The 26636-nt window shown below is 50.5% G+C and overlaps 1 protein-coding gene across 1 annotated transcript; it reads left to right on the top strand.

Annotated features, from left to right (window-relative positions):
* The first annotated feature begins 8983 nt into the window (after nt 1–8983).
* On the top strand, nt 8984–20449 carry LOC142028387 (electroneutral sodium bicarbonate exchanger 1-like). Its single transcript, XM_075022270.1, has 20 exons — nt 8984–9475; nt 9932–10067; nt 10283–10443; nt 11378–11563; nt 11672–11760; nt 11893–12050; nt 12429–12516; nt 13022–13168; nt 13326–13417; nt 13751–13925; nt 14062–14195; nt 14738–14983; nt 15088–15193; nt 16128–16289; nt 17009–17122; nt 17461–17622; nt 18241–18492; nt 19299–19367; nt 19910–20083; nt 20183–20449. Exons 1-20 carry the CDS (start codon nt 9358–9360, stop codon nt 20366–20368), a joined length of 2955 nt encoding a protein of 984 aa, XP_074878371.1. The 5' UTR covers nt 8984–9357; the 3' UTR covers nt 20369–20449.
* Nucleotides 20450–26636: the final 6187 nt, after the last annotated feature.

The following is a 26636-nucleotide window of genomic DNA, read 5'->3' as shown; positions in this document are numbered from 1 at the left end:
GAGAGGGACCTACAGGACTCCTTTAGCACCTCTCACGTTTTGACACTCTCTGGGCAGCACCGAAGCTTGGCTGTAGCTCCCTAAGCTAGTATGTGAGGTCTGAAAATCAGAGAGGGAGGTGATGCTATGCGGGAGAGCTGTGACCATGACCGCAGAAGAACAGGAGTTGAGGGCTAGTCGTGGGGTAGAATAAAGCCCGCCTTCCCTGCCAGGTCTCAGTATTTGTTTATTGCCTTTTTCATTTGGATTTTCTTCTTCTTTTTTTAAAGAACACACAAAAATGAGAGATGACTCTCACTTGCCCTAACTTGTTAAAAAAAAAAAAAAAAAGACGACATTTTCTCATTGTTTTTTGTACCCATCTACTGCAGATTCAGGTCTCGCTAAACATTAAAATGTAAGCAGTCTCTCTGAAAACCACCCTTCTCAACATCTTTTTCAATCCAGACTTGTTATAAGGCACTTTACTTGCATTAAACTTAAATTCATCAGCGTTGTATTCAAACCTGTTGCTTCTTCCTGTTATTTATTGGTAGTCATTATGACAAATAAGAAGGGAAGAGTGTTCTGTTCATTAAGGAAATGGCTCCCATATCATTTGTCTCTCTTGTCTCTTCTTTTAATTGTGCTTCCCTTCTAGGTGCATGTCATGCTTTGTGAGAGCTGTGCACTATTTTCTTGGTGGATTGAGATTTATGAGTCAGAGGGCAAATGATCAGAGGAGAAAGATTTATCCCAGTTACTGTTCAAAGGCTGCATTCTCTCTCTCTTTGCGTATACCCACAGGGGTCCAGGAGGAAGGTGTTTTTTCAGGCAGTTGAAAGAGAAATGGACTTCTCTGTCTTTTGGGTTGGGGTTTTTTTTTGGTGTCCCAGTCTTCTTGTTCTTCATAGGATAGATGTATTATTGATGACAAGCAAAGCCAGAGATTCTGTCCCTGTAAATATCAGACACATGAAGAGACCCAAGTTGAGAAATTCAGATGGACTGTGGGTGTCCTAACAGAGCTGTGCCTCGGAAAGGCAGGGAAGAAATCCCCTTCCAAAATGGGAATGAGAGTTTGAGCTGAAGCTCCATGGCTAAACAAAGTCCTGGTAGTAAAGAAGTCCTGCTTTGAGGACTGCCCAGTGCCTGTCCTTGACCACCCTTCTCTGCCTGACGTACGTCACGTGAATCTGGTACCATAATAAACTCTGAGCATTTGTTTTGCAGCTGTGCAAGGCTTCCAGGTCTGTCTTTGTAAGCATGCAGATCACCCCCAGTCCTTGACATGGACTACGGTACCCCCACCACACACAGAGGACAAACATATTTTTAAATCCGGATGGTGGTATACCTCTCCAACCACGTGAGTCTCAAATGTCTGTGCGGCACTCCTGTGGGTATACAAGGCTGTTCCCGGGTCTGTGCTTAGTTGCTTGGCTTACCGAAGTTGCTAGCCCAGTCTTCCTTGCAGGTTTTCAGAAGAAACTGTATATGGGCAGGGAGTTGTATATAGGAAAAGACACTAACTTAAGGATAGCCTTTATTCTGATAAGGAAGTGTTTAATAATGCACTATTTAGTTGTCTCCACCGTGAGCGACTAAAAGCCTCTACCTACTAATATCAAACTGGGATGCCTTGCAATTCCTGTTGACATAATTTTTAGCCTGGTTTCCTAAGGAAAACTGGCTATCCTTTTCCAAAGGAAATTGCTGTATATCTCTCAGTCAGCCTTGCCGTTAAGTTCTTAAGCATAGCTGAACTTGATCAGTAGCTTAACAGAATGGTAGACATCTCAAAGGTGTTGTTGTGGTTTAACCCCAGCCAGCAACTAAGCACCATGCAGCCGCTCACTCGCTCCCCTCCCCCGCCAGTGGGATGGGGGAGAAAATCAGGAACAAGAAGTAGAACTCATGGGTTGAGATAAGAACGGTTTAATGGAACAGAAAAGAAGAAACTAATAATGATAACACTAATAAGATGACAACAGCAATAATAAAAGGATTGGAATGTACAAATGATGCGCAGTGCAATTGGTCACCACCCGCCCATCGACACCCAGCTAGTCCCCGAACAGCGATTCCCCCCCACCCCACTCCCCAGTTCCTATAGTAGATGGGACGTCGCATGGTATGGAATACCCTGTTGGCCAGTTTGGGTCAGGTGCCCTGGCTGTGTCCTGTGCCAACTTCTTGTGCCCCTCCAGCTTTCTCGCTGGCTGGGCAGGAGAAGCTGAAAAATCCTTGACTATAGTCTAAACACTACTTAGCAACAACTGCAAACATCAGTGTGATCAAGGTTCTTTGCATACTGAACTCAAAACATAGCTACTAGGAAGACAGTTAACTCCATCCCGGCTGAAACCAGGACAACATCCATTTTCTACAGACCACTTCACTATCTTTCTGTGTACCCTTTCTTTCCTACTTGTAAAAGAAAAGATCCAATGACTTGTATCTGTTGGGCATTGCTTAATTTGACATTCCTGCCTAGTAGTGCGCAGATCTTTAGCTGGAGTACGAGTCCTTTGAGCTTTGCAGTTTTACACTAGCTGAAGATCCTCCTCAGTTGTTGCCTTCACCAGAGAACTGATGTACGTAAAAAGAATGTTTTGCAGTGTTTTCAGATGGCCACCCCTGCGTTCCAAATCTGATTTAGCCAGAGAAAACAAACGTGTATATGTAAAGTCCCAGGAAGCCCACGTAATGCGATTGCAAGGAAAGCTAGTGCGTTGTTTCAAAAGGTTAATAAAACGTAAAGCGCTCCTTACAGGCGCAGCAGTGTTGGCCCACTAGTAGAGAAGACCGCAGTAGTTTTCTTGTAAGGTACATTAGGATTAAACATTGTAGTTGCTGTAGTGTAAAGGGTTAAGAAGAAGTTACTCTCCTGAGGCTGTTGTTGCAGAGAAAAGTAAGTTAGTTGAAGGAGAAGCCTTTTCAGTCCTAAGGTGTGTCAGTTTGTGAATCGGATCAGGCCCTTTGGCATCATCACCTCCCGTGATTCCGAGTGCCCAGGAGTAATGAACACCCACGTGTTTCTGCCTCCAAGGCATTCCCTTCCAGTCTCGGCAGACTGCGTTATTGCCACCCCTGGTCCTAGCAGGCAAGAACAAGATCATCCTCTTTCCCTGTCAGAAGCTGGTATGTATGAGAGCAACTTATTCCTCTTACTGCCAGGAAGAGAAAGTAGCCCAGAGCATTGTCAGAGAGGAGGCGCCCAAACAAACGAAGCCTCGTTGTTGGTTTGCTTCGCTAAAGCGCAGCCAGTTTTGCCTGCGTGCTTGAGGAGGGTTTGATTCCCGAGCTTGTATTTCTAGAACTGGGAAGTCCATCCACCTGCTCAGCCAGCACCGGGCCCTGCGGAGAACTGCAAGCTCAGAGGCCTGGCGTGATGAGTTGTCCTGCAATCTGTGTGTCGGGCTCCTCGCTGTAGCATACCTCTTAGTTAATCACCAGCTGTGGGAGTCCTTGAAGCCAAACTCAAACGAACAATTTCATCCCTTAAAGGAACTGATTGCGTCAGCGTTTCATCTAGGCAAATCTTGGGCTCCATCTCTGGTCCTCAGGATGTTAGTTTCTGCTAGCAAATGGAGTAAAAGTATTCATGTTACCTGTTTCTTCCTGAGATCAGAGGCACGTAAGGAGACTGCTGCCTGGCGTCACCCATTCTTGCACGCATGAGCTCCTAGGTGTGCGAACTGCACCCCCAGGAAGGAACGTCTGTAACTGTGGCGTTTGTCATGTCAATTATCTTTTGTCCTCCCATTTTGAACTGTGAAGTGAATGTAATGACGCTACTCCTGTGAATCCTAGTCCTTTTCAGTTTTTAAAAAAATTACTTTTTAGTTAGGAAAGCTGATGAGGTTTTATTCACAGGGTTGGGAGCGCCTGGCATGTTGTTTCTTGCGGGAAGATGTCAGGACTGAAGCCAGATACAGTTAAGGAAACACAATGCTATTAATGCAAGCAACTGATGGGAGAGTGTCACCTGGGTGAGTGTTTCTTGTAATGTGTTACTAGCGCTTTTTCACCAAGTTCATACGGACAGATTGTAGGTGCTCCCTTCTGCATATACGTTCAGTGTGGTATGACTTTTGAAGCTTTACAAGAGGACTCCTGCTCCTTTGAAATGTTAGTGCTATGTTCTTAAGTCTTATTGTTGTTCTCAGATGTCAGTAAATGGGAGAGAGTATCGAAGATGAGATTCAAACATGAGAATGTCCACCTCGTGCCTTATCCCTACATTTGCACGATGTATCTAGAACTCGGCTCTATTTCAGCACGGCGTATCTTGTGGTAATTCACTATGGTTATGTTTGGATAATGTCTGGAAACATCTATGATCTATGTCTTGCTTTTCCCTTTCCCTTCCTCCACTGTGTCTTTGAATGAGAGGGAGCAAAACTGCGTGCGGTATGGCTGTACCATGGATTTGAAATAGAGCATAGCAATGTGTTCTCTTTTGTCCTGTATTGCTTTTTTTGAAAATGTCTGGAATTTCTCTTTGCCTTTTCACCCACTGCTGACTCTTCAGCTAGTATTTTTATGAAGCAATGCCCAGTGGCTCCCAGCCTTCATTCTTGAATGTCGGTAACTAGGCTGGAGCCAGCACATATATATATGGAACATGTGTTTTTCTTCCTTATGCTTGACTACATTTGTTGACGTTGAATTTCACGCTCTTTGTTTCTGTTTTCCTAAAGAAAGAATGCATTTGTTTTTCTAAATAATGATAGTAATAATGGTAATAATGTCTTTTGTATAATTAGCAAATGTTGTCACCTCCCTAGTGTCTCATTTTCCAGGTTTTCTATGAATTCCCTGAAGAGCCTCAGGCCCCAGCTGAGACCTCTGTGGGACTCTGCATTGAACCTCCTCTGTTGTGAAAACTGAGGTTTTTTTCTTACTGTTTCCTGTTCTGATGATTGGTCCCTGGGAAAGGCTGCTGCTGGTCTGTCTTGTGAGCACTTAGTAGATATTCTGGTCTCCCTTATCAAATGGACAAGTAGTCCAAAGCAATTGTCCCCATCCCACTGGCTTGTGTTATTCACAGCCAGGAATTCTGAAAGAGCTGTATTTGCAGTTCTTCGGTTTCAAGATATCATATGCAAGTCCAGCATTGTTTCTAAGTCATTTATCTTGTTCTCAGGACGTGTGGTGCAATGCAAAAATGTACTATAAAGTTGGTTAAAGAAAGTCCAGTCACCAAATATTCACCAGATTTTACAATACCTCTGTTACAGGTAAAGAAGTAAACAAGGGCAGTGATGAGCTTTTAAGTTGCGTGTGTGGTTCTCTTTTGTGTGTTGTTTTTTTTTTAAAAAAAAGTGATATTCCAAGTAGTCTGGAGAAGCAGAAGATATATCTAGGCAATGCTGTAGTTGTCCTGTTTCTGGGTGTCAGTCAGGCAGTGTAAGGTGGGAGTGAATTCTCACCTAGAACCATCCAAGTTGAGGGAAACCTTCCTGTCAATTCCAGCGGACTTTGAATGAAGTCCTGCCTGAGGACGTGAGAGCCGTGCTGGCTTCAGTTAAATGTGTTTTCGCCAAGTCTGAGCTGAGCTGTCAAATGGTTTCTTCGCTGTGAGAGTCTGTATGAGGTCAATAGTGCTGAATAATGAAGTAGTTTCCTAAGTGCTGCATGTGTCGAAAACAACCAAGTTAAGCTTCTTTGGAAAGTAGTTGTTTAGTGAGATCTCAGGGTGGGTTTGTTTTCAATACAGGTAAGTGTCTGAAGATGGAGTGAATTAGTGAAGGTGTCCTGTCCAAATTCCCCCTGAGGAAATCCCGCTCTCTCTGCTAGCATTACGTTCCTGCTAATGATGTTCCTAGGCCCTCCTCTAAAAATGGAGCCAATAGGATGTCCTGGGAAGCAGTAGTTCTTCTTTAAAACTGTTGAGCATAATTCTCTGGATGGCCTCTCAGTGCTTACCTTCTGTTTGAATAAGGCAGCTAATCTTTTATTCCTGAGTCATTTTTTGGTTTTGGTTGTATAAGCCTGGACAATGTTGCGAAACACAGATGTATATTAAGTCTGACTTTTGTTCTAAAATAGAAAAGTCAAAATCAAATTTTATCAATACCAAGTTTGCAATGTTTTGAAAGTCAAGAGAAGAAAAGAAGTGTCAGATAGTGCTGCAGTGGAAGAAATGGTGAAGAGGAGAAGAGTGGAAGTCGGAGCGGAGGCCTCATGCCCACAGTCGGGTGTGGGCAGGTCAGTTGACTACAAAATAGTCTTCTGGGGCACATATCGATGTTTTTGATGTCTCTTGCACCTTCCTCGTATTTCATTCCTGTGTAACCCTTTGGCCCATTTGTCGTCTTCCTTCTCTTCCCTAGGTGACAGAATCTAAGCAGCATTGCCCACGTTTGGGGAAAAGTTGTCCTGTGCTTTCAGGTTCCCATGCCGTTAACTAAAGCTCTTCCCCTCTCACTCCTTTGTGTTAACGTTACCTGCAGAATCACAGCGGGATGAGAACTGGGCGGCTCAACAGAGCGGTGCACTGGCTTGCACACCTGAGGCAGGGATGACAAGGGAGGAACTGGGAAGAGTTTTCTAGCTGCCTCCCAGCCTGCTCCTCTGAGTCGGCTGATGACTGCTGCCTCTCGGCTTGAGGCAGAGATCTCTGTCTGTGGCTTTCACAGAACCGTTGAGGTTTTCGGGACCTTTGATATCATCGAGTCCAAGCCCTCCTGCTCAAGCAGGGTCACCCAGAGCAGGTTGCCCAGGACGTGTCCCCTCAGGTTTTGAGTGGACTCCAAGGGTGGAGACACCACAACTTCTGTGGGCAACCGGTTGCAGTGCTCGACCACAGTTGCAGTCAGAAAGTTTTTCTTGTGTTCAGCTTTAATTTCATGTTTTGCAGTTTGTGCCCTTTGCCTCTTGTCCTGCCAGAAGGCGCTGCTGAGAAGAGCCCGGTTCCCTCTTCTTCATTCCCTCCCATCAGATGTACATGGATAAGAGCTCCCTGAGCCTTCTCCAGGCTGAAGGGTCCCAGCTCTCCCAGCCTCTCCGCATATGAAAAGTGCTCCAGTCCCTTCGTCACCTTTGTGGCCCTTTGCTGGGCTCGCCCCAGTGAGTCCCAGTCTTGTCCTGGGGAGCCCAGTCTGGACAGAGCACACAGACTGGCCCCAGCAGCCCTGAGCAGAGGGGAAATGATCCCCCCAGGCCTTGCTTTCTCATTCAGTGCTGTCTGTAGGTACATGCATAAATTTGCATGTCTGAGCAGCCTCTCAGGCTGTTGTTGCTGGAAGGGTCTTTCATTCCGTCTAGCTGGCGCTCTAGGCTTTCACCTGTCTCCTGCCTTGCTGCTCTTTCTTCTTGAGCTCTTGGGGTATTTCTCACGGAATGTTAAGTGGTTAAAACGTAACACAAGACATGGTTATTCAAATGCATTTGTCTCTTGTTTCTCTGTGCAGCCTGATGAATATCATGGCACTAAATGACTCATTGTTATTCCTTGTATTGCAGATAACTAATTCTTGTTCCTCAGATGCAGCTGTCCTAGGCGGGTAGTATGTTTCACCGGAACTGTTGACCCAGGTGGAAAAAACAGTCTTCTCGGTTCTAGCTAGCAGCCAGGATAAACTACTGTGTAGCAGGGTTTTTTTCTGAATCTACCCATTGATCCAATAAGATATTCTTTTTCCCTACCGTATTTGTGCCTCCTGTTATCCTCAGGATGCTAGAGCTTCAGCTCTACTGTTAGAAAGAAAAAGAGAGAAAACATGATGCTGCTAGTGGGCTTTGCTTCTCAGGAGGGTGAACGAGCCTGTGAAGGGTTTTCCTTCTGCACACTTTTGAGCCTGACACCTCTCATGCAGGAAGTTTCTCTGTTCTGGAGAGTTTTTGCTCCAAGCAGAGCTGGCTTCTCCCCAGGCACTAAGTTTTCCAAGCGGGAAGGCTCTAGGGGTGCATGGCTTTAAGTAGCTGCCTGGATCCGCATCATAGCTTGTGATTTCACAATGGTCCCTATTGTGTCTCTGGAGTTGGTGCACACTGGGTGCCACTTAGCTCCTCCCGTGAGGGCTACTCCATCAGTCCCTGGGGAATCGGGCCCCCTGACTGACCTGGAGGTTCAGTTGTCCCCGAAACCCAGTGACTGACGTGAGGATGAACCCAAACGGGGGTTACAAAATGACACTTCTGGAAGAGTTACAGGTAGCACGGCCGGGGCTCAAAAGTGCAGTTTTGTGGGTTGGGGTTGGTTTTTTTCCAGTTTGGAAATCACTTTTTTAGACAGGAACCTCAAGAACAAAGCAGGAGGTGGGTTTTTTTGGTCTGAAACACTCATCCCTCTCCTGCTGTATTAAAGACGTCCAGACTCTCGTGGTATACAGTAGAGGTGATGTTATGGGCTGTTTTATTTGCGTATGGGAAGGAAAACCTCCTACAAGTCCGTGGTTTTAGGGCTGTGCCTGAAGGAGGAGGAGGCGGCACGTAGAGGCGTGATGGCTCGTGGACTCGCGTGGACGCAGGGGTGGGTGATGGCTGGGAGGACGTAAGGGAGCTCTCCACCCCCAGCCCCAACTTTTCCCTTCTTGTCGTTGCTAAACAGAGACATGACGAGGAGGCAGTGATTGACCGGGGAAGAAGGAGCAACACTGTCAGTGTTCGCTATGAGGAGGAGGAGTTGGAAGGTGAGTCTCTGCTGAGATCCTGGTAGAGGAGCCACCAGCCCAGCGCGTTTTCCCATTGCACAAAGTCTCTCCTGTGTGCCTTGTCGGGTGTCACATCACGTGCAGCAAAACGTGCCGCGCTTCTCAATGAAGCAGCACTGTTATTGTCACGTTTTTTACTATTACGGCTTTTTAAACGGAGGGAAAAAGCCCCCCGGGAGGCCACGGTGTGAGTTGTAGCCACAGGGCTCGATAATTCACGGCTTTTTTTCTCGCAGAGGCTGCTCCTGGCTTGGAGAGGTCAGGAGAATCATTTCAGGGCTGCAGACGCGGGGCTGTGATTTTCTTTTTTTGTTCTTCAGTTCATTACGATGGGACTGATTTGATCGTCTCTTGTCGCCTCGTGCCATACAGAGATTTTGAAAATAATTAGCTTGTGTTGCTGCTTAATGAGCAAGTCTGAGTGTTGTCCAGCCGAAGCTGGAATTTGAGAAGAGGTCCAATACTTTGGGGGCACTTTTAGATGACCCAGAGCCAACACTTGTTGTTGCTGTGTTGTTGCAAAGCTCGAGTAAAATAGGCTTGGAAAAAAGGAGGTCCAGTGAAAATAACATTCAGGGAAGCTGGCGTTGCTCCTGGGATATATAACCGTGGCTTAGCAAGGCACCGGCCACCTCAACCATTGCCGCAATGCCGAGAGTGCTGCAAAAACCGCTGCTTTTTCGCAGGCCACCGGACCCTGTACGTGGGCGCGCGGATGCCACTGGTTAGGCAGAGCCACCGGCATCACCGACGCCACAGCCAGAAGCATCGGGAAGGGGAACGGGAGAAGGACTCTGCCCCGATGGAGCAGGGCTACCACTGTAAGTCCCACCGCGGCATTCGCTAAACTCCTGGGGGCAACGTGGGCTCTGGGGCCTTCTGCAAGCAGGTCCCCGTGGCTAGTTTGAGTGAGTTGCTGTTCTTCCGAGGGAAAGTGGCCTTATTGAGCAACACCCTCTTTTTCCCAAGTTTTCTTTTTTTTGTTGTTTTTTTTTTGTTTGTGTTTTTTTTAATGCAGTTAAATGCATAATGGATTTAGGCTCGTCTTCCTTAGAGGGATCCTGGCTTTAAAAATGGCAATGTGGGGAAGGAAAGCAGCCCATCCTCATGCAGAGGTGGACTAGATGCTTCTCCTTCTCCACGGCTCTGTGCAAGCCCAGACAGATGCAGAGGAGAGGGGCCAGCCCAGTGTTTATGGCTGCACTGGTGCTGATGGCCACTTTGCACGTGAGCGTGACGAGCTGTGTTCAGGCGCGGTAACGGGATGGGTCTTTGCCTTCTGCCCCCAGGCTCCCCGTCCCAGCGGGTGCAGTTCATTCTCAGGAGCAAGGAGGATGAGCAGCACCTCCCTCACCACTTGTTCTCCGAGCTGGATGAGATCTGTGTAAAAGAGGGCCGAGATGGCGAGTGGAAGGAAACGGCAAGGTAAATCCCTGCTGCTTGGCTGCGGTGGGAGAGGAGTCCCTGCACCGGCAGCGCCCGTGGGCTCTGCTTTCTCCTCTCCAGGATGCGAAGCTTTTGCAGCTGCAGGTGGCGGCACGAGGAGCCTTCTCCTCTTGCCACCCCGTGGCTCTGTCAAAGGGGTTGCAGAGCTGGGGCTGTTTTCTTGCAATGGGGCTGATCGCACCCGATGTCCGCAGGTGGCTGAAGTTTGAGGAGGACGTGGAAGATGGCGGCGAGCGCTGGAGCAAGCCCTACGTTGGCACGCTGTCCTTGCACAGCCTCTCCGAGCTGAGGAGCTGCATCAGCAACGGGTCGGTGCTGCTGGACATTTGTGCCAACAGCATCGAAGAGATTGCAGGTACCATGGGCACTGCATCCCTCCGGGAACGGCCGAGCTCAGCTCGCCACGGTGCTCTTCACTCCCAAATCAAACCCTGCCCCAATGGCACGTCCGTTTCCAGAAGTGCCACTGTGTTTTTCTCATGAGCTGTTTTTGGATGTAGACTGGGCATGCAACAGTCGCACCGTTTTTTTATTCCAATGCGGGGTCCTTTTGAAAGCAGTTTGTGGGGTTGGAGAAGCCACTAGAGAATATTCTGCAGCCAAAAAGGAGCGTGTGTCAGGGCTTAGCAGGCTGCTCTTAGAAATACAGAGTCTGCGTAAGAGCTGAACCTCCTTAAAGGAACTATTTCTTACAAGCTGTTTCCTCGCATTCTTTTTTTTGCTTTTGCCTTAAGATCCAGCATGTAAGAGTTTTAAGGCAGAGTTTATCTGGTGATGACCAAGCAGTGTATTTCTGTGGGGAAGATACTTGAAGTTAATTGCAAAAGCCGCTTTGGAGAAGTTATCTTTGACTGGCGGCAGGTCTCCATTCAGCCCTTTCAAGGGCTGGAGAAGTCGGAGCCGTTCTTAGCACGTTTCTCCCTGGGCTCGGCAAATTGCACTCGATCAGCACGGGAAGCTCTGGGAACGTCTGTGCTATAGATCGCTTATAATTTGGGTGAACGTGTAGAGTCAGAAAGGCCAGGTCGGGCAAGAAAATTGCGTCATTTAGAATGGGAAATATTTATCTTAGCGGAATGATGAATAAGCACTTGGATGCCATGTTTCTTAGCAGAAGAAAATTCTCGTTTTGGCTGCAAAGGCTGAACATTATTAAAAGGCCTTGCTATGCAAGGCTGAGCCGGCATTAGGGTGCAGCCTGTGTGGCACAGCCTTCCCTGGGGGCTTTGGGGGTCGGGACTTGTTGGGGTTTCTGCTCTGATGGCTTTGTTTCCCTTTGCCATCCTCAGATACGATCCTGGCCCAGCAAGAACAGTCCACGGAGTTTGACGAGCATGTGCGGGCGCAAGTTCGAGAAGTCCTTTTGAGGAAGCACCACCATCAGAACGAGAAGACAACCAACCTTCTGCCCGCTGTCTGCTCGTTTGCTGATGTGAGCAAGAGGCAGTCAGACCTGCACCTCCTCTACAAGCCAGGTGAGGCTTTCTGCAGGGCTGTGGCCCCATTAGACTTGTCCGGGCAAAGGAGAAGCGTCCCAGTTGCTCCTCGTCCATCTTTCTGAGTGTCTTTCTTTTTCCTACCAGCCCAAACAATCACCTCTTGTCCTTCTCCCACCGCTGCAGAAGCTAAAGATGGGGTGAACCCTGAGAGCAGAGCAACGGATTTAAGCAAGGTGAGACACTCGTAGCTTCCTCACGCCTTTAGGGCCAGATTTGCTCTTGCAAACTTGGCTGGAGAGTGTGCTGCAGAGCGCTGTGGGCTTTGCTTTTGGGGTAATTGCCTGAAAATCGCTTGTCGTGCCCAGGCGGAGCTGCACTTCATGAAGAAAATTCCCACCGGGGCTGAAGCATCCAACGTGCTTGTAGGAGAGCTGGATTTCCTTCACCAGCCCATCGTGGCATTTGTCCGCCTGAGCCCGGCTGTCCTCCTCTCGGGCATGACGGAAGTTCCCATCCCAACAAGGTGCGAATGAGAAGCGCAAATTTTTTCCGTAAAAAAGACACCCAACCAAAGATCGAGTTGCAGGCATCAGTTTGGTGTCCCAAGGGAACAAGGCGAGTGGGAGGGGGAGCAAGCACGTTTCCCCCACCCGCATCTCCTCGCCTTCATTTCTCCATTCCCTGCTGTAGCTTTTAAACCCATCGGCCAATTGTAATGAAAGTTGGCCCCCAAATGAAATTTGCCGTCGGTTTTGAAGATTTTCAAATTCATCGTGGCGTCGCTGAGCCTACGTGTCCCGTCTTGAGCCACGCTCCGGGCTGGGAGCTGCCAGGGCTTTCCTTGGGTGCTCTTGGAGCAAGGACACCTTCTTCTCTCTCTCATTTTGTTTTTCTTGCCCAGGTTCCTGTTTGTTTTGCTTGGACCAGAAGGAAAAGCCCATCAGTACCATGAGATCGGCAGGTCCATGGCCACTATCATGACAGATGAGGTGCGACAAGATGAGATAGCTCCGGGTCATTTTTGCCTTTCTTCAGCTCTCCCTGTCTCTGAAGTAGTGAGGAAGAGGATTTGCTGTCCCAGCTGCCCGCAGCTCTCCAAATAGCCCAGCCCTCTTTCTCACCCCGAAGCGAACACGCAGATTTGCATCACCCCACATCCTGGAGGCTGAAATCCCACCCGGGGTGCATCCTGCACCTCATCCTTCTTGCCGGGGTCCCCAGCACGCTGTCCCCAGTGGTGGCATTGCCAGGGCCAGTCAAACTTCTCTTGCTCTTTAAGCAGAAGGGTATGGTGTGCCATGGGGGACGGGGGCCTCGTGGGGGAGATGATTACAAATGCCCTGACACACAGATTTTTCCTTTTGGGGGAGTATTTCCTGCCCTTTCCAGCAGGAAATTTTGGGGAAAAAGCCTTGCGTTTAGCCAAGAGCTTATTGCACTGGTTAGGACCTCTGAGCTGGGTTGTCCTCTCACCAGGTTGTCTTCTATTGGCAGGTTTTCCGTGACGTTGCCTATAAAGCCAAGAACGGGGCTGACCTCGTGGCTGGCATCGACGAGTTTCTGGATCAGGTCACGGTCTTGCCGCCAGGAGAGTGGGATCCATCGATCCGAATCGAGCCCCCGAAAAACGTCCCTTCGCAGGTGGGAGGCGCGAGGGGGATGGGCGGGACGGCTGGGGATGCTGTTCAGGGGCCCAAATTCACAAGGTCCCACTCTGACACAGTCACAGAGCCAGACCAGAAGCAAAACAAGCCAGCGGTTACAAGTCCATAGCTTTATCTTACTTCCATTTTAACAGGAAAAAAGGAAGATGCCAGGAGCTCTTGACGACAGTGCTTCTCACAGCACACTGGAGAAACACAGTGGCCCTGAACTGCAGCGGACGGGAAGGTGGGAGCTTTAATAGTTTGGGTTTTTTTTCTGTTTGCTTCTCAAATCTGAGCATGCACCCTCCCTTCTAGCAGGTCTTTGGGGTTAGCTGGTTCAACGAAGGGGCTCCGCATTGCCAGCTTGGTCCCCTGGGCTGGGCGGGGGGGAGATCTGGGCAGCTGGGCTCAGCCCCAGCCATCACCATTGCACGCAGGTTTCCTTGATTTGGGAGGAAGGAGAGTGCTTCTTTTTAGCCACGAAAGTGACTCCGTGCTTCTGATTGCCCTTCTGCAGCAAAGCAAAGTCACCGTGTTCCTCCAAGAGAACAGACTCTCTTCTTTTTCCTTCCTGCAGGCTCTTTGGAGGTTTGACCCTGGACGTGAAGCGGAAAGCCCCGTGGTTCTGGAGCGACTTCCGGGATGGTCTGAGCCTGCAGTGCCTGGCGTCCTTCCTCTTCCTCTACTGTGCCTGCATGTCCCCTGTTGTCACCTTTGGGGGACTGCTGGGGGAGGCGACCAATGGCCAGATAGTGAGCACCTCTCTCTGTTGGGGGGCATGGGGGAGGATAAAAGTCAGGCCAAAGTCCTCGCTGCAGTGAATCGGCTTTGGTTTTTGTTTCTCCCTAACGATTTATTTACTCACGGCTGCCTCTCTTCCCCGGACAGAGTGCCATGGAGTCGCTGCTGGGCGCGTCCATGGCCGGCGTGGTGTATTGCCTCTTTGCCGGCCAACCTCTCACCATCCTCGGCAGCACCGGACCCGTCCTCGTGTTTGAGAAGATCCTCTACAAATTCTGCAAGTAAGGCTGGCTGCCGCAGCTGGGTGCTGCGAGAGCCTTCAGAAGGGGGCAGTGATGGAGAAAAGATGCTTTGCTTTGCTTTTCTGTTTCTTAGGGGTAGTTGCTAGATTTTAGTGACAGTCCTTTTGTTGCTATGGCTTTGATGGGAGATAAACCACCCTTATTGCCATAAGGTTTATCATTAAGCCCCAGCTTGCTGGCAGCAGGTGACTGGGTGCAAACCCAGCTGGTTTCAGTGTCAGGGCATCAGGGTGATGTGGGAGAACACCACCTGGCCCAAGAGGGACCTGACCTCAAGCAGCCTCCAAGGTGTTAACACAAGATCCTTGTTCAACAGTGGTAACTAAATAATTGGCCTCTCCTCCTGTGGGTCTACACCCTGCACCACAGCCCCGAGGCTCTCTGTAGTAGTACATGGAAACTGCATTTCCCATCCGCAGCCTTGACACGCTCCAGAATTGCTCCCTGTTTTCCCCGAAGGCAGGCATGTCTCAGGGCCTCTTGCTGGCCTTTGCAGCCTTTGTTTCATTTTGCTTTCCCAGGGAGTACACGCTCTCCTATCTGTCTCTGCGGGCGTGCATTGGGCTGTGGACCGCCTTCTTGTGCATAGTGCTGGTGGCCACCGATGCCAGCTGTTTGGTGTGCTACGTCACCCGCTTCACGGAAGAAGCCTTTGCCTCCCTCATCTGCATCATCTTCATCTACGAGGCTCTGGAGAAGCTGAGTCACCTGCGAGACACCTACCCTGTGCACATGCACAGCAAGTTGGACTTCCTCACCAGCTACTAGTGGGTTTTTTTCCCCCTGAGAAAGCTGCTGCCCCTTGGCAGGAGCTGCGGGCTGCACCTCCATCGCCTTTCCCTTACCCCTGTCTTGGCTTCTCTCCTCCCAGCTGTAAGTGTGAGGCACCGACCCATCCCAGCAACGAAACGCTGCGTTTCTGGGCGAGCAACGGGATCAACGTGTCTGGCATCGCCTGGGAAAACCTCACGGTGACCGTAAGTGCCCCGAGCCACTGCTTCCTCGCGCCGCGGCCACGGGGTCCAGGGGCATTTGCATGGTGCAAAAGTCAGAGCCCTTCAGGGAATGATGGGCTTCAAACTGTGCTAGTGCTGCTCGGAAAAGTCCTTGCTTAAATCTAGCGTGTGGTTTGTTAAAACCGCTTGGTCCTCGGGAGGAGAGTCCACCTTGTCCCAGTCTACCTGGTCCCCAACGTTGTGGGTAGGTAGCAAGTGTCCCCCTCAAGCCTGTTGCCGGACAGTATTTCTGACTGGGAGGAAGGTTAAGTAGTGGGTGGTTTGATTATTGTAGAAGTTGTGGGTAGGACTTAAGTTCATGCTTGAAAGGTAGTAATTGGCCTCCTTAATGGGTTCCTAGTAACTCTGGGCCTTGCTTTCTCGTTCAGTGCTGTCTGTAGGTACATGCATAAATTTGCATGTCTGAGCAGCCTCTCAGGCTGTTGTTGCTGGAAGCAGAGCCCGGGCCTAGGGCGGCAGGCTCTTATGGTGGCCTTCATCCCCTCTTGGCCAGGTTCTGCGAGCCCTCCCCTGGGAAGGGACGATTTGTCTCTTCTCCTCCTTTCCTACCATGGTTGTCTTTAGCCCTCCTTCCCTCTTCCCTCTCTCTCTCTCCCCAAGAGTTTCCAGTGTTTCCTTCCCCTCTGGTGTCTTCTTTAGCCACGATTGCTCGAATGGCAGGCAGAGGATGTGCCGAGGGTGCGTGGTATGGTGTCCCCTCACATCTCGTTTCTCCGCTCTATAGTTCGATGTGTCACTTGTTCAGCTGCTGCTGCTCATTACATATAAATCTCCATTGGCAGGAGCAGTTAGAGGGTCGTGGATCTTGGACCAAGATCCTCAAAACCCCCTAGCTACGCGAGGTTTCCCTGCCGCACGTGCACTGCCTTTGTGTCCTGACGCTCTGTTTCTCCAGGAATGTCGGCATTTGCGTGGGGAGTTTCAAGGACCTGCCTGTGGACGCGACGGCCCCTACACGCCTGATGTGTTCCTCTGGTGCTGCATCCTCTTCTTCGCCACCTTTGCCCTGTCAAGCTTCTTGAAGAAGTTTAAAACCAGCCGCTACTTTCCAACCAGAGTAAGTAGAAGATGGTGGCCAGCGTCCATCTCCACACTCGTTTCCCAAAATGGCTTTCCTGGAGCACTAAGCAGTATTAGCCCCGCCATGGTCAAGCTGGGAAACGTTGGCCTTGCAGGCCAAGCTCTCCAAGAGCTTGGATGTCCCGCACTCATTTCCGTGAGTGCAAAATCATCGTAGCATTTCCCACCTGCCTCGCGATCTGCCCCAGATTGAAGATTTTTGGGGTTTGATTTTTTTTAATTTTTTTTTTTTCCCCCCTCCTCAGGTAGTAGGAAGTCAGGTTTCCCAAAGTTTTGGGGGTTGGGGTTGTGGTTTTTTTTCCCTACCTTCTGCGCATTATGTGCTCGAGCGGAAAGTAGATTCGAATGAGGAGGTTCCTTTTGAGGACTAAAGGATGCCTCAGTGCCTTGTTGCCGTTGTAGCTGTGAGTGTAGCTGTAGTGGCAGACATCTCTTTTCTTATTTTTAATATTATTATTTTTAGGTTTTGACTTAAACCAACCCTTGTCCGCCTAATTAAGCTTTTTTTATTATCTGACACCAGATCTCACGGGGACAAACAGCAACAGTATCTAAGCAAGGGATCAGGCTGCATGTGCTCAGAGGGGTGGTGGGATTTGGTTAACCAGCCTGAATGTTGTGGATGTCCGCAACTCTTGCATCTCACGTTACGGCCCTGTTTGCCATGCCCCTTTCACCTCTGGTTTCTCGCCCCAGGTACGGTCCACGGTGAGCGACTTTGCTGTTTTCCTCACCATCGCCATCATGGTGCTCCTTGACTTTGTGGTTGGGATCCCATCGCCAAAGCTCCAGGTCCCCCACACGTTCAAGGTAATGGGGTGTTTTGGCACGTGGGGGTGCCACAAGGTGATGCCGGGGCAGGGCAGGGCTGAGTCTGGAGGAGATGCTGGTGGTGTGACCATCTCCTCTTCCACCTCCAAGTGCCTTGCTTCCTCCTGGCAACGAGAAGATGGCCCCAAAACTAGATACCTACAGGAGAAGTACCTAGAGGTGCTTGCAAAGAGGAGACTGGCACTGCTGAAGCCCACGGGAGAGGGGGACATGAAGCCAGGGCTGGGAGGTGCTCTGACACAGGGAGGGAGGGGAAAAGGAAAGCCAGTGGAGTGCCTGGGCTGGGAGACGATGCTGATGTGTGGGCTTTGTTGCAGCCTACCAGAGACGACCGCGGGTGGTTCATCAACCCCATAGGACCCAACCCTTGGTGGACGGTGTTGGCTGCGCTCGTCCCAGCTCTGCTCTGCACCATCTTGATATTCATGGACCAGCAGATCAGTGCCGTTATTGTGAACAGGAAGGAGCACAAGCTGAAGGTAAGGGCCTGCGAGAGATGACCCCGGCCCCAGCCCCTTCTGGGCTGCAGGTCTGGGGAGAAGCTCTTATTGCCGATGCTTTCTGAAGGCATTGGTTTGGGACAAGGTCAGGCTGCGTGGCAGGATGCTCTCCTGGATTAACGATGATGCAGGGAGCAAGTGACAGGGCAGTTCAGATGAGCAACCTTTTGGAGGAGCAAATTAATCTTGGAGCAATATGGAAGCGCGTTTTTGTTTTGAAACGGCAGCGGCAGCAGGTGCGGGGAATGCATTGTTTTGATGCGCTGCCAGGGATAACTCAGAGTCACACCTTCCTCGCAAGTGGTAGAATTTTCTTTGTGAGTGAAAAAAACGGTTTGGTGGTTTTGGGTTGTGGGTGGGGTTTTTTTGGAGAAGTATGTATCGCACAAGCTCCCCATATCCCTTGTGTCTGAACTCCTGCCAGATTTTCATGCCAGGTGCTTGTGCAAAGCCTGCGTACACCCTTACTTGTTTCCATTTCTTGTTTTAAATTCTGAAGAAGTTGACCTGTGCTCGAGCAGGGTTTGAGTCTGACTTGCGACGTTATCCTTGCTCTTGTGCTATGGGATGCTCTGTTTCTTGTTTTCCTGCCTGCAGAAAGGATGCGGGTACCACCTGGACCTTTTCGTGGTGGCCGTGATGCTGGGGGTGTGCTCGGTGATGGGGCTGCCCTGGTTTGTGGCTGCGACCGTCCTGTCCATCACCCACGTGAATAGCCTCAAAGTAGAGTCTGACTGCTCAGCTCCAGGAGAACAACCCAAGTTTCTGGGGATACGAGAGCAGAGAGTCACTGGCTTGCTGATCTTTGGGCTCATGGGCTGCTCCGTCTTCTTCACTTCCGTGTTAAAGGTGAGAGGAAAATGCAAACCACCCGACAACCGCGAGCTTGTTGGAGGTTACAGAAAAACAGTCCCCTCTCTGCAGGCCTGAGTAGTTAGTTGTGGAGCGGAGGAGGAGGGGGTGATCCCAACCCTTGGGGCTTGACCCACGGTGGGAACCAGCCTCGGTTAGGCTTTGCAGCCCTTTGGGCCCCCGTTTGGTGTGCTCGAGGCAAGCGAGCAACGCAACTGCTTGAATTTTCGGGTGTCTTTCAGGCCCGCCCATGTTTATGGGTTACAGCTGAGCATATTGAGACCAGCACGTCTGCTCTCTTTCAAACAGGCAGCCCTTTACTGGCTGCAATTTGCTCCCCAAATGCCCCGGAGCAGCTGTTCCCAGGAGCTAAACACACTGAGGTCATCCCCGTGGGCTTCCTTGCACGTTCCTCCCACAAAGTAATCTCGTCTCTAGGCTAAAAGGAGGCCTGTGGCCTTTGCCTGTTGCCCCAAGATTAGGCAGAAGTGTTTTTCTACCGCCACAGAATGCGGCATACGGTAGCACGGGTGAAATCGCCTATTTTCCTCCAACCTTTCTGGAAAATAGGAGTATTCTGAGGAGAGGTAACTCCAAAGTTCAGCCTAAAGCAGAGCCTTAGCTCACTCGTGCGCACAAAATCTTTAATGGTTAAAACCTGACCCATCTGTAAGCCTGAATGGAAGCTGGAAGGCTTCAAGCAATTTTAGGCAGTGCCTGTGGAAGAGGGTGGTAATACTGAAAATGCAATATGGAAAAAGAAACGATTGCATTCTTTTTTTTTTTTCTCTTTTCCCCTCCAGTTTATACCAATGCCTGTGCTCTATGGCGTCTTTCTCTACATGGGTGTGTCGTCGCTCAGAGGAATTCAGGTACGGACTCTTTTACAGCGTGCAGCATGTCGTTTCCCTGGTATTTTGTCTCCGTAGCAGCAGGGAAAAAAGCAGTGGCATGGGAAAAACTTCTTGCAGAGCAAGCAATGAAACTCTTTTGTGTAAGAAAAAGATTGGTGGAGGCACAGGAGGTATATAGGGCTGGGAGGACCAGGCAAGTTCAGCGCTCTCTGTTTCAGGGTTTAGGGCAGGTCAGTGTTTGGTTACGTGAAAGCGGGGGAATTCAGTGCAAAGGGAAGGCAGTTTCTGCCACTGGTGGAAATCCTCGCTGGGGGATTCAGTGGGCCGAGAAATGCTAATAATGGAATGGCACGGAATAGTTGCCGTTTGGTGGGCAGCTCTCAGGGGCAAGCCGGTTGATAGATGGAGCGAAGGGAAAATGGGTGCTGCTCCCAGGAGGAACGCGGTGGGATCCAGGATTTCTGACGGCAAGCGAGATGCTGCAAACCGCCTCCACGTCTCGAGAGGGCCAGAAACTTGCCGCAGTCCCAAGGCGGCAACCTTTCCCTTTTATTTTGCAGTTCTTTGATCGCTTGAAGCTGTTTTGGATGCCAGCGAAACACCAGCCGGATTTCATCTACCTGCGGCACGTGCCCTTGCAAAAGGTGCATTTGTTCACGGTGATCCAGCTGACCTGCCTCGTCCTGCTCTGGACCATCAAGGTGTCCCGTGCCGCCATCATCTTTCCCATGATGGTAAGAGCTGCCGCCGCTCAGCAGCGGGGTGTTTGCAGCGTTGGAGTGAGAGGTGGCATCGTCTCTGAGCTCACCGCATCTTCCCTCTTATTCGTGAAGGTTTTGGCTCTCGTCTTTGTCCGGAAAGCGATGGATTTCTGCTTCTCAAAGCGCGAGCTCAGCTTTCTGGATGACCTTATGCCAGAAAGGAAGAAGAAGTTGGACGATGCCAGAAATGAAGCCAGAGAAGAAGAAGAGGTAAGGCTTGCTGGGTCCTCGGGGCTGGACATCTCCGTCGGGCTGTGAGGTTGCCTGTTTCTCTTACAGCTTGTCTGGAAACGTTGGGGGAAGATCAGCACTCAATCGAAATAGATCCCAATAGCCTGGATCCCACGTTGTAACCTTTGTTTCCTCAAGTAGCAGTGAGCTGAACGCTTGAATACAGGTGTAATTTTTAAAACGAGTCGTTTTTCACCAAGGTCATTATCATTACGATGATTATTATTAGAAGGTGCTGCTGCTGCTGCTGGCAAGATTTGCTCATAATCGTGTTTTGAACACCCAATCCCCCTGCCCCAAAACCTTTGGAGTGAACGGTTTCTACCCTGCTGCACTAATACCTATAGCTGCCAAGGGGCAGAAGGGGAGGGCAGACTGCTAAGTTTGTGCTGGGCATTCAGCTTATCTCCACTTTGACCAAAGACAGAGAACGTGATTTGTCCCTTTTTTACCTCAGGAGTCCAGGAGGGCGATGGAAGCTGCTGCTGCTGCAAGTTCAGTTCAGCTGAACGTGGGGAAGACCAGTGACATGGATATCCCAAAGCAAGGCAGTGACAGGTAAAGCCCCACCAAGCGCCAGGACCCCCGGCAAGATTAGCTTGAAGGGGTTTGGCAGAGTTTTCTCCACTTGCCTCTTTGTGGGGCATCCCACAGAAACCAGCAGGCAGCTTGGTGGGAAAATCAAATTCGGGGGCAGGGCTGCAGGAGGTGATCGCAGGGCTCTGACCCCAAGCAGAGTGGCTGCAGCACTCGCGTTTGACCCCCAAACCTTGCATCATCAGCGCCTTTACGGTAGCTGGAGTTCCTCATACTTACACATGAGGAGTTGCAGGCGTGATCTGTACCAGCAGTGGCTTAGGAACCCGGACCAGGGCTAAACCCCAGCAAGAGCCTTTGCACAGAGCTGTTGCTCTGCAGCTCCCCAGCTTGCCTCCCAAAACTCCTCATCCAGCAAAACCTCCCATGCTTATGCGCAGCTTTGATTCTCAGGGCTCCGCTGTTCCTCTTGCTGATGCTAATGCCCTTGGTGGCATCAGTTCCCATAATCACGGATTGCTGTGTAAAATATTTATTGCAGGACTGATCCTTCTGAGATTATTATCCTGGATGAAATGTCACAAACGACTGTATGGAAGGCTCTCACTTTGAAGACAGAAACCCTTTGAATCCAGGGAGGAAAAAGGTAAAGGATTGCACACGAACGTGTCCGTGCTCCTCTGCAAGCGACGGTGCACGCCTACGCTTTTCCCACACTTTGGCCGGCAAGGCTGAGCAAACGGCCTGTCCCTGGGAACAGGCAGTGAGGACCGTGGCATGCAAACCAGCTCCTCTCTGCTGGGGTGGTCCCCCGAACAGGGCTGAATCAGCAGCAGCTGGCAGGTCTTCCACTGATGATGCTCTCCCTCTTTTTCTCTTCCCTCTGCCTTTCCCCCCTCCCGCTTTTCACGTTTAGGAATCTTGACTTGGAAGGAGAGGAGCAAGAGTGTGACTCAGGGATGTGCCAACGCAGACAGAGGGAGAAAGCGCTTTGTTTCAGTTGGAGGATTCCCATTAAAGCCATGCAGATGTTTTCAGTTATCCTTGGCGTGCTTCAGGCATTCAGTATCTCTAGATCAGCAAGCTGAGCTGAACGTCACGATCAATGGGAGTTTGGTGGTGTTAAGTCTGTGTGCGTGTGGGGGTGTGGGTTTGTAGTGGTAGAGGGACTGCTACTGCTTTATCATTCAGTGCTCTTCTTTTAATACCTAATTCCTCTTTTTTTTTTCCCTCTTTTTTCCAACTGTAAACTGGGAATGTCCAAAATAATTTTCTGTTATATTTGATGCATTCTCCACTTTCTTCTTCATCACGACCGGGTTTTTGGTCTGGTTTGGGGTCCTGGCTTTAATTCACTCTTCTGTCTCTTACTGGTACGAGAGGGATGCCCTCTGTGGCAGGGCAGCATAGAGAGCGTCCGAGCAGTTGGCCTAAGGTGAAAGAGAAGCATTTGCTCCCTGCGCTTCAGTTTTACCTCTCTTGCTTGGTTTGGTTTTGGTTTTGGTTTTTTTGCTTTGGCTCTGCCATCAGCCTGGGAGCTGCAAAATGCAGAACTGCCACCTTCTTGTCCCCTGGCTGTACACTGCATCTAAGGGAGCACTTCAGGTATTTGATTTTGAGTACACCGTATGGTCACAGGAGCGGCCAGATGAGACCTGGGGGGGGCTCTGTGTCCCTGGGCTGCCCCCTCTGTTGTTCCTCCACTTTCCTTCTGTATTGGGTCTGGCTGAGTTGGAGTTCTTTTACCCCATAGCAGCCCTCGTAGTGCTGTGCTCTGTACTGGTAGCTAGAAAGCTGTTGATAACACAGCAGTGTTTTGGCCATGGCTGAGCAGTGCTGGCACAGCATCAAGGCTGTCTCTCTAACATTCCCCCCCTCCCCAGTAGGCTGGGGGTGGGCAAGATCTTGGGAGGCAACGTAGCCAGGAAGAAGGCATACAGGCAGCAAGAAGAGGCATCTCGGTAGCAAGTAAATCTTAGGTCCCTTCAGATGCTGGGGACCCTGCGTTCATGCAGCATTGGGCAGACCCCAGATGGATTTTCCCTTGGCACACTGTACAGATCCTGCCTGTGGAGAAGTTCCTCCTTTTGGTCATTCACGGTGTTATACAACTTTTCTTAGAAGAAAACAACTCTATGCGTAAAGGATGTTCACGCGCGGACTTCTTGCTGCACTTTAGATAACGGCAGGGCCGCGCAGGTGGCGTAATCGCTGGTACCAAGCAGGAGCTGCCTGGAGGCTCCTCTGTCACAGTCAACCAGCTCCGTTTATCCTGCGGCCAAGGGCCATGTGTAGGGACACAGCCTGAAGGCCACGCCGTACGTACGGTGCAGCACAGACCTGCACCCGCTCCGGTGAACTGTTAGGTGGATCCCCAACTCCTGGAGGTACAGTGATCTCCCAGTCAGGATCTCTGCAGCAGGCTGTTAAACTGCACGGTAACTTGGGAACCAGAGAAGATCCAGATCTGGAGGGGATGGTTAACCACAGGGCCTCACGTTGAACCTCCTCTAAGCTCGTCCTGTGCTTCCAGGGTTCTCGAGCCTCTCGGGGGGCATCTCCCAGACTGGCCGGTGACTCCCAGCTCCCTCGTTCCTGCCTTCCCCTCCCTGCCTGCCTGCCCCACTGTGGCCCCTGCAGCAGCACTCAGCTGAGCACCCTCCGTTGCTCCTGGGGAAAGAGCGTCCTCCTTGCTCTCCGTGGCATTCCCCCAGCACACGGTGCTGTAGCGAGGACAAGGCAGTCAGATACAGACACAGCCTGTTGAACAGAGCGTCCTGCACGCAGTGCTTCCGATAGAGCAGCTCAGGAGCAAGGAGGTGAGCTGGGTGTGCTGCCTCTCACAAAGAGCATTTGACATCGGCGACCTTCCCCGCTGGACCCTCTGCAGCCTCTCTTTTTCCCGATGTTGTAGGTGTTAGGTTGTGTGGTTAAAGGTTCATCTCCACAAACACAGAGGAGGACAAAGGAGCAATGGCAGGCAGGGGAACCCCAGGGACCTAGGCAGAGGCAAGGGAGCACCCTGCTGTGGCTTTTCCCAGGGCTGTCGCAGGAGAGGGATCGCCCAGCTTGTCTGGGTATGAGGCTCACCAGACAAGTATTGACTCTCCCTTGCTCACCTCACAGACTGACGGGGGGAATGCGCTTCTGTGGCCATGCCCTGCCTCTGAAGCCCGGCCGTAGACAAAAAACTGGCTCAAACTGTGAAGGTTACCAGGCAAGACGTGACTGGGTGCACGTGTGTGGCAAGGTCTGTGCATGTGAATGTCTGAAACTGGATTCTGAGCTGTCAAGCAGAAGCCTGCTTCTCGCTACACGCAGCCAGCGTGGGCTGGTTGTAAATTTGGGTAACACCTGGAATAAGCAAAAGTGGCATGTCCCGAATCCTACAGTTAATAACGAGCTAGGAGAGAGAAGCCTTAATTCGGAGGCTGATCAGGCATTGTACTGCTCCCATAGACAACTTAGATTGGGAACACTGGGGGCGTGGGGTTCCAGAAAGAAGAGGTGGTGGCAAAAAGAAGGGTTCCCAGAAAGAAGAAGGGATCTTGAAGAGAAGGAGGGGACCCAGGAAGGAAAAGGTGAAGATCCTGGCTGGAGGAAGTATCCTGGAAGTGGCGGAAGATCTTGGAGACCAGAGAGCTGCGTGGAGACAAGTGCCAGGGGATGCCCAGGGACCTTGACCAGCACCCTGCGAAACTGGTAACGGCGAGCAGCTGCACAGCAGGAACCAAGGTGATGTTCTGCCTGACCTTCCTGGACCTGCAGTAGCCTCCCTGCTGGGATAGGGGAGTTGGCTCAAGCAACTGCAGGATTCAATAGGAATGCATTTCACCAAGGTAAAGAGGACACAGCAGTGGCTTGGAAATGCTGGTTGGTTTAATGGTAAAACTGGAATTATTCTGTCAACTGTGCATTCCTTTTAATATGGACTTAATTTAAAACGGCTGCTTTGAAGTTGTTCTGGCTTCACCTTAATCGACACCTGCAATCTTCATCATCTTATCTTCTCCAACAGCGACACCACACCCTGCCCCTCCCCACCCCCTGCAAAAAAAAGCCAAAACCAACCCAGGAAAAGAAAGACTTCAAGGGCAAGCTAGGCAGCAAAGTTGTGCGAGATTGGTCAAACTGCTCAAAGTTTGCAAGGAGATTGGAGCTTGCAATTCAGATGTACGTCGCTCAGCGTGGGGAGGGTAGTACGCACCTTTCACTGGAGTCAGAGGGAAAAACAGGGAGAAGGGAGCTGCAGCGTAAAGAGTAAAGGACACAACATTCTTAGGAAAACTCTCCTTTTTCTTTCCTTTTCCTTGCTCCTTCGCTTCCAGATCTCCGTGGTCGCAGTTTGTGCTGCCTCACCTCCAGCACAGCGTGCAGAATGAAAAGACTGTCACAGAATTCGTCTTCCTGGGGTTCTGCAGCACCCCAGCCCTGCAGCGCTGCCTCTTTGGCCTTTTCTCTGCCCTCTGCTCTGCCACTCGGATGGGAAACACACTTGTCTTTCTGCGTATCTGCCTGGACTACTGCCTCCACAGCCCCAGGTACTTCTTCCTCTGCCACCTCTCCATCGCGGACATCTGCTACGCCTCCAGCAATGTCCCCGTATGCTAAGGAGCCTCCTTGGACAAGGCAGAACCCTCTCCGTTGCTGGGTGTGGGGCACAGATCCATCTTAATTTAATCTTTGCACTTACAGCGTGCGTGCTGCTGGCCGTGATGTCTCATGTTCGCTACGTGGCAATCTGCCGTCCCCTCTGCTGTGCCCTCATCATGATCTGGAGGCTGCGCCTCACCCTTGCCACAGTTTTGTGGGCTTTGGCGTTCGTATTTGGTACACTGCAAGCCTCTCTGGCTTTACACCTGCCTTTCTGTGGCCCCTGCGAGGCTGTCCACTTCTCCTGTGAAATTCTTGCTGTCTTAAAGCTGGCCTGCACTGCCGCTCCTGCCAATAAAGTCCTGATCTTTGCTGTTTGTGTGTGCTTCTTCCTCTTCCCTTTAGCCTTAATCCTGATTTCCTCCCTGGACATCCCGGCCACCGATCTGCGCATCCGCTCTGTGCCAGGATGGCACGAAACCTTGTCCACATGTGGCTCTCACCCGACCGTGGTGGGTGTCTTTTATGGAAACGCCATCTTCCTGTACGCGGGGCCCGGGAGCGGTAAGTCCTCTGGGAGGGAGACAGTTCTTTCCCTTTTCTACACTCTCGTCAGCCCCAGTTTGAAGCCCGTCATTTACAGTCGGAGGAACAAGCAGGTGAAGGAAGCCTTGCTGAAGCTTCAGAGAAGGAAGAGGGTCTTTCATTCCGTCTAGCTGGCGCTCTAGGCTTTCACCTGTCTCCTGTCTTTCTGCTCTTTCTTCTTGAGCTCTTGGGGTATTTCTCACGGAATGTTAAGTGGTTAAAACGTAACACAAGACATGGTTATTCAAATGCATTTGTCTCTTGTTTCTCTGTGCAGCCTGATGAATATCATGGCACTAAATGACTCATTGTTATTCCTTGTATTGCAGATAACTAATTCTTGTTCCTCAGATGCAGCTGTCCTAGGCGGGTAGTATGTTTCACCGGAACTGTTGACCCAGGTGGAAAAAACAGTCTTCTCGGTTCTAGCTAGCAGCCAGGATAAACTACTGTGTAGCAGGGTTTTTTTCTGAATCTACCCATTGATCCAATAAGATATTCTTTTTCCCTACCGTATTTGTGCCTCCTGTTATCCTCAGGATGCTAGAGCTTCAGCTCTACTGTTAGAAAGAAAAAGAGA

The sequence above is a fragment of the Buteo buteo genome, unplaced genomic scaffold, assembly GCF_964188355.1.
Source record: "Buteo buteo unplaced genomic scaffold, bButBut1.hap1.1 HAP1_SCAFFOLD_321, whole genome shotgun sequence".
NCBI lineage: Eukaryota > Metazoa > Chordata > Aves > Accipitriformes > Accipitridae > Buteo > Buteo buteo.
Note: the sequence above shows the minus strand (reverse complement) of the source record. Positions and strands in the feature narration are given on the sequence as shown.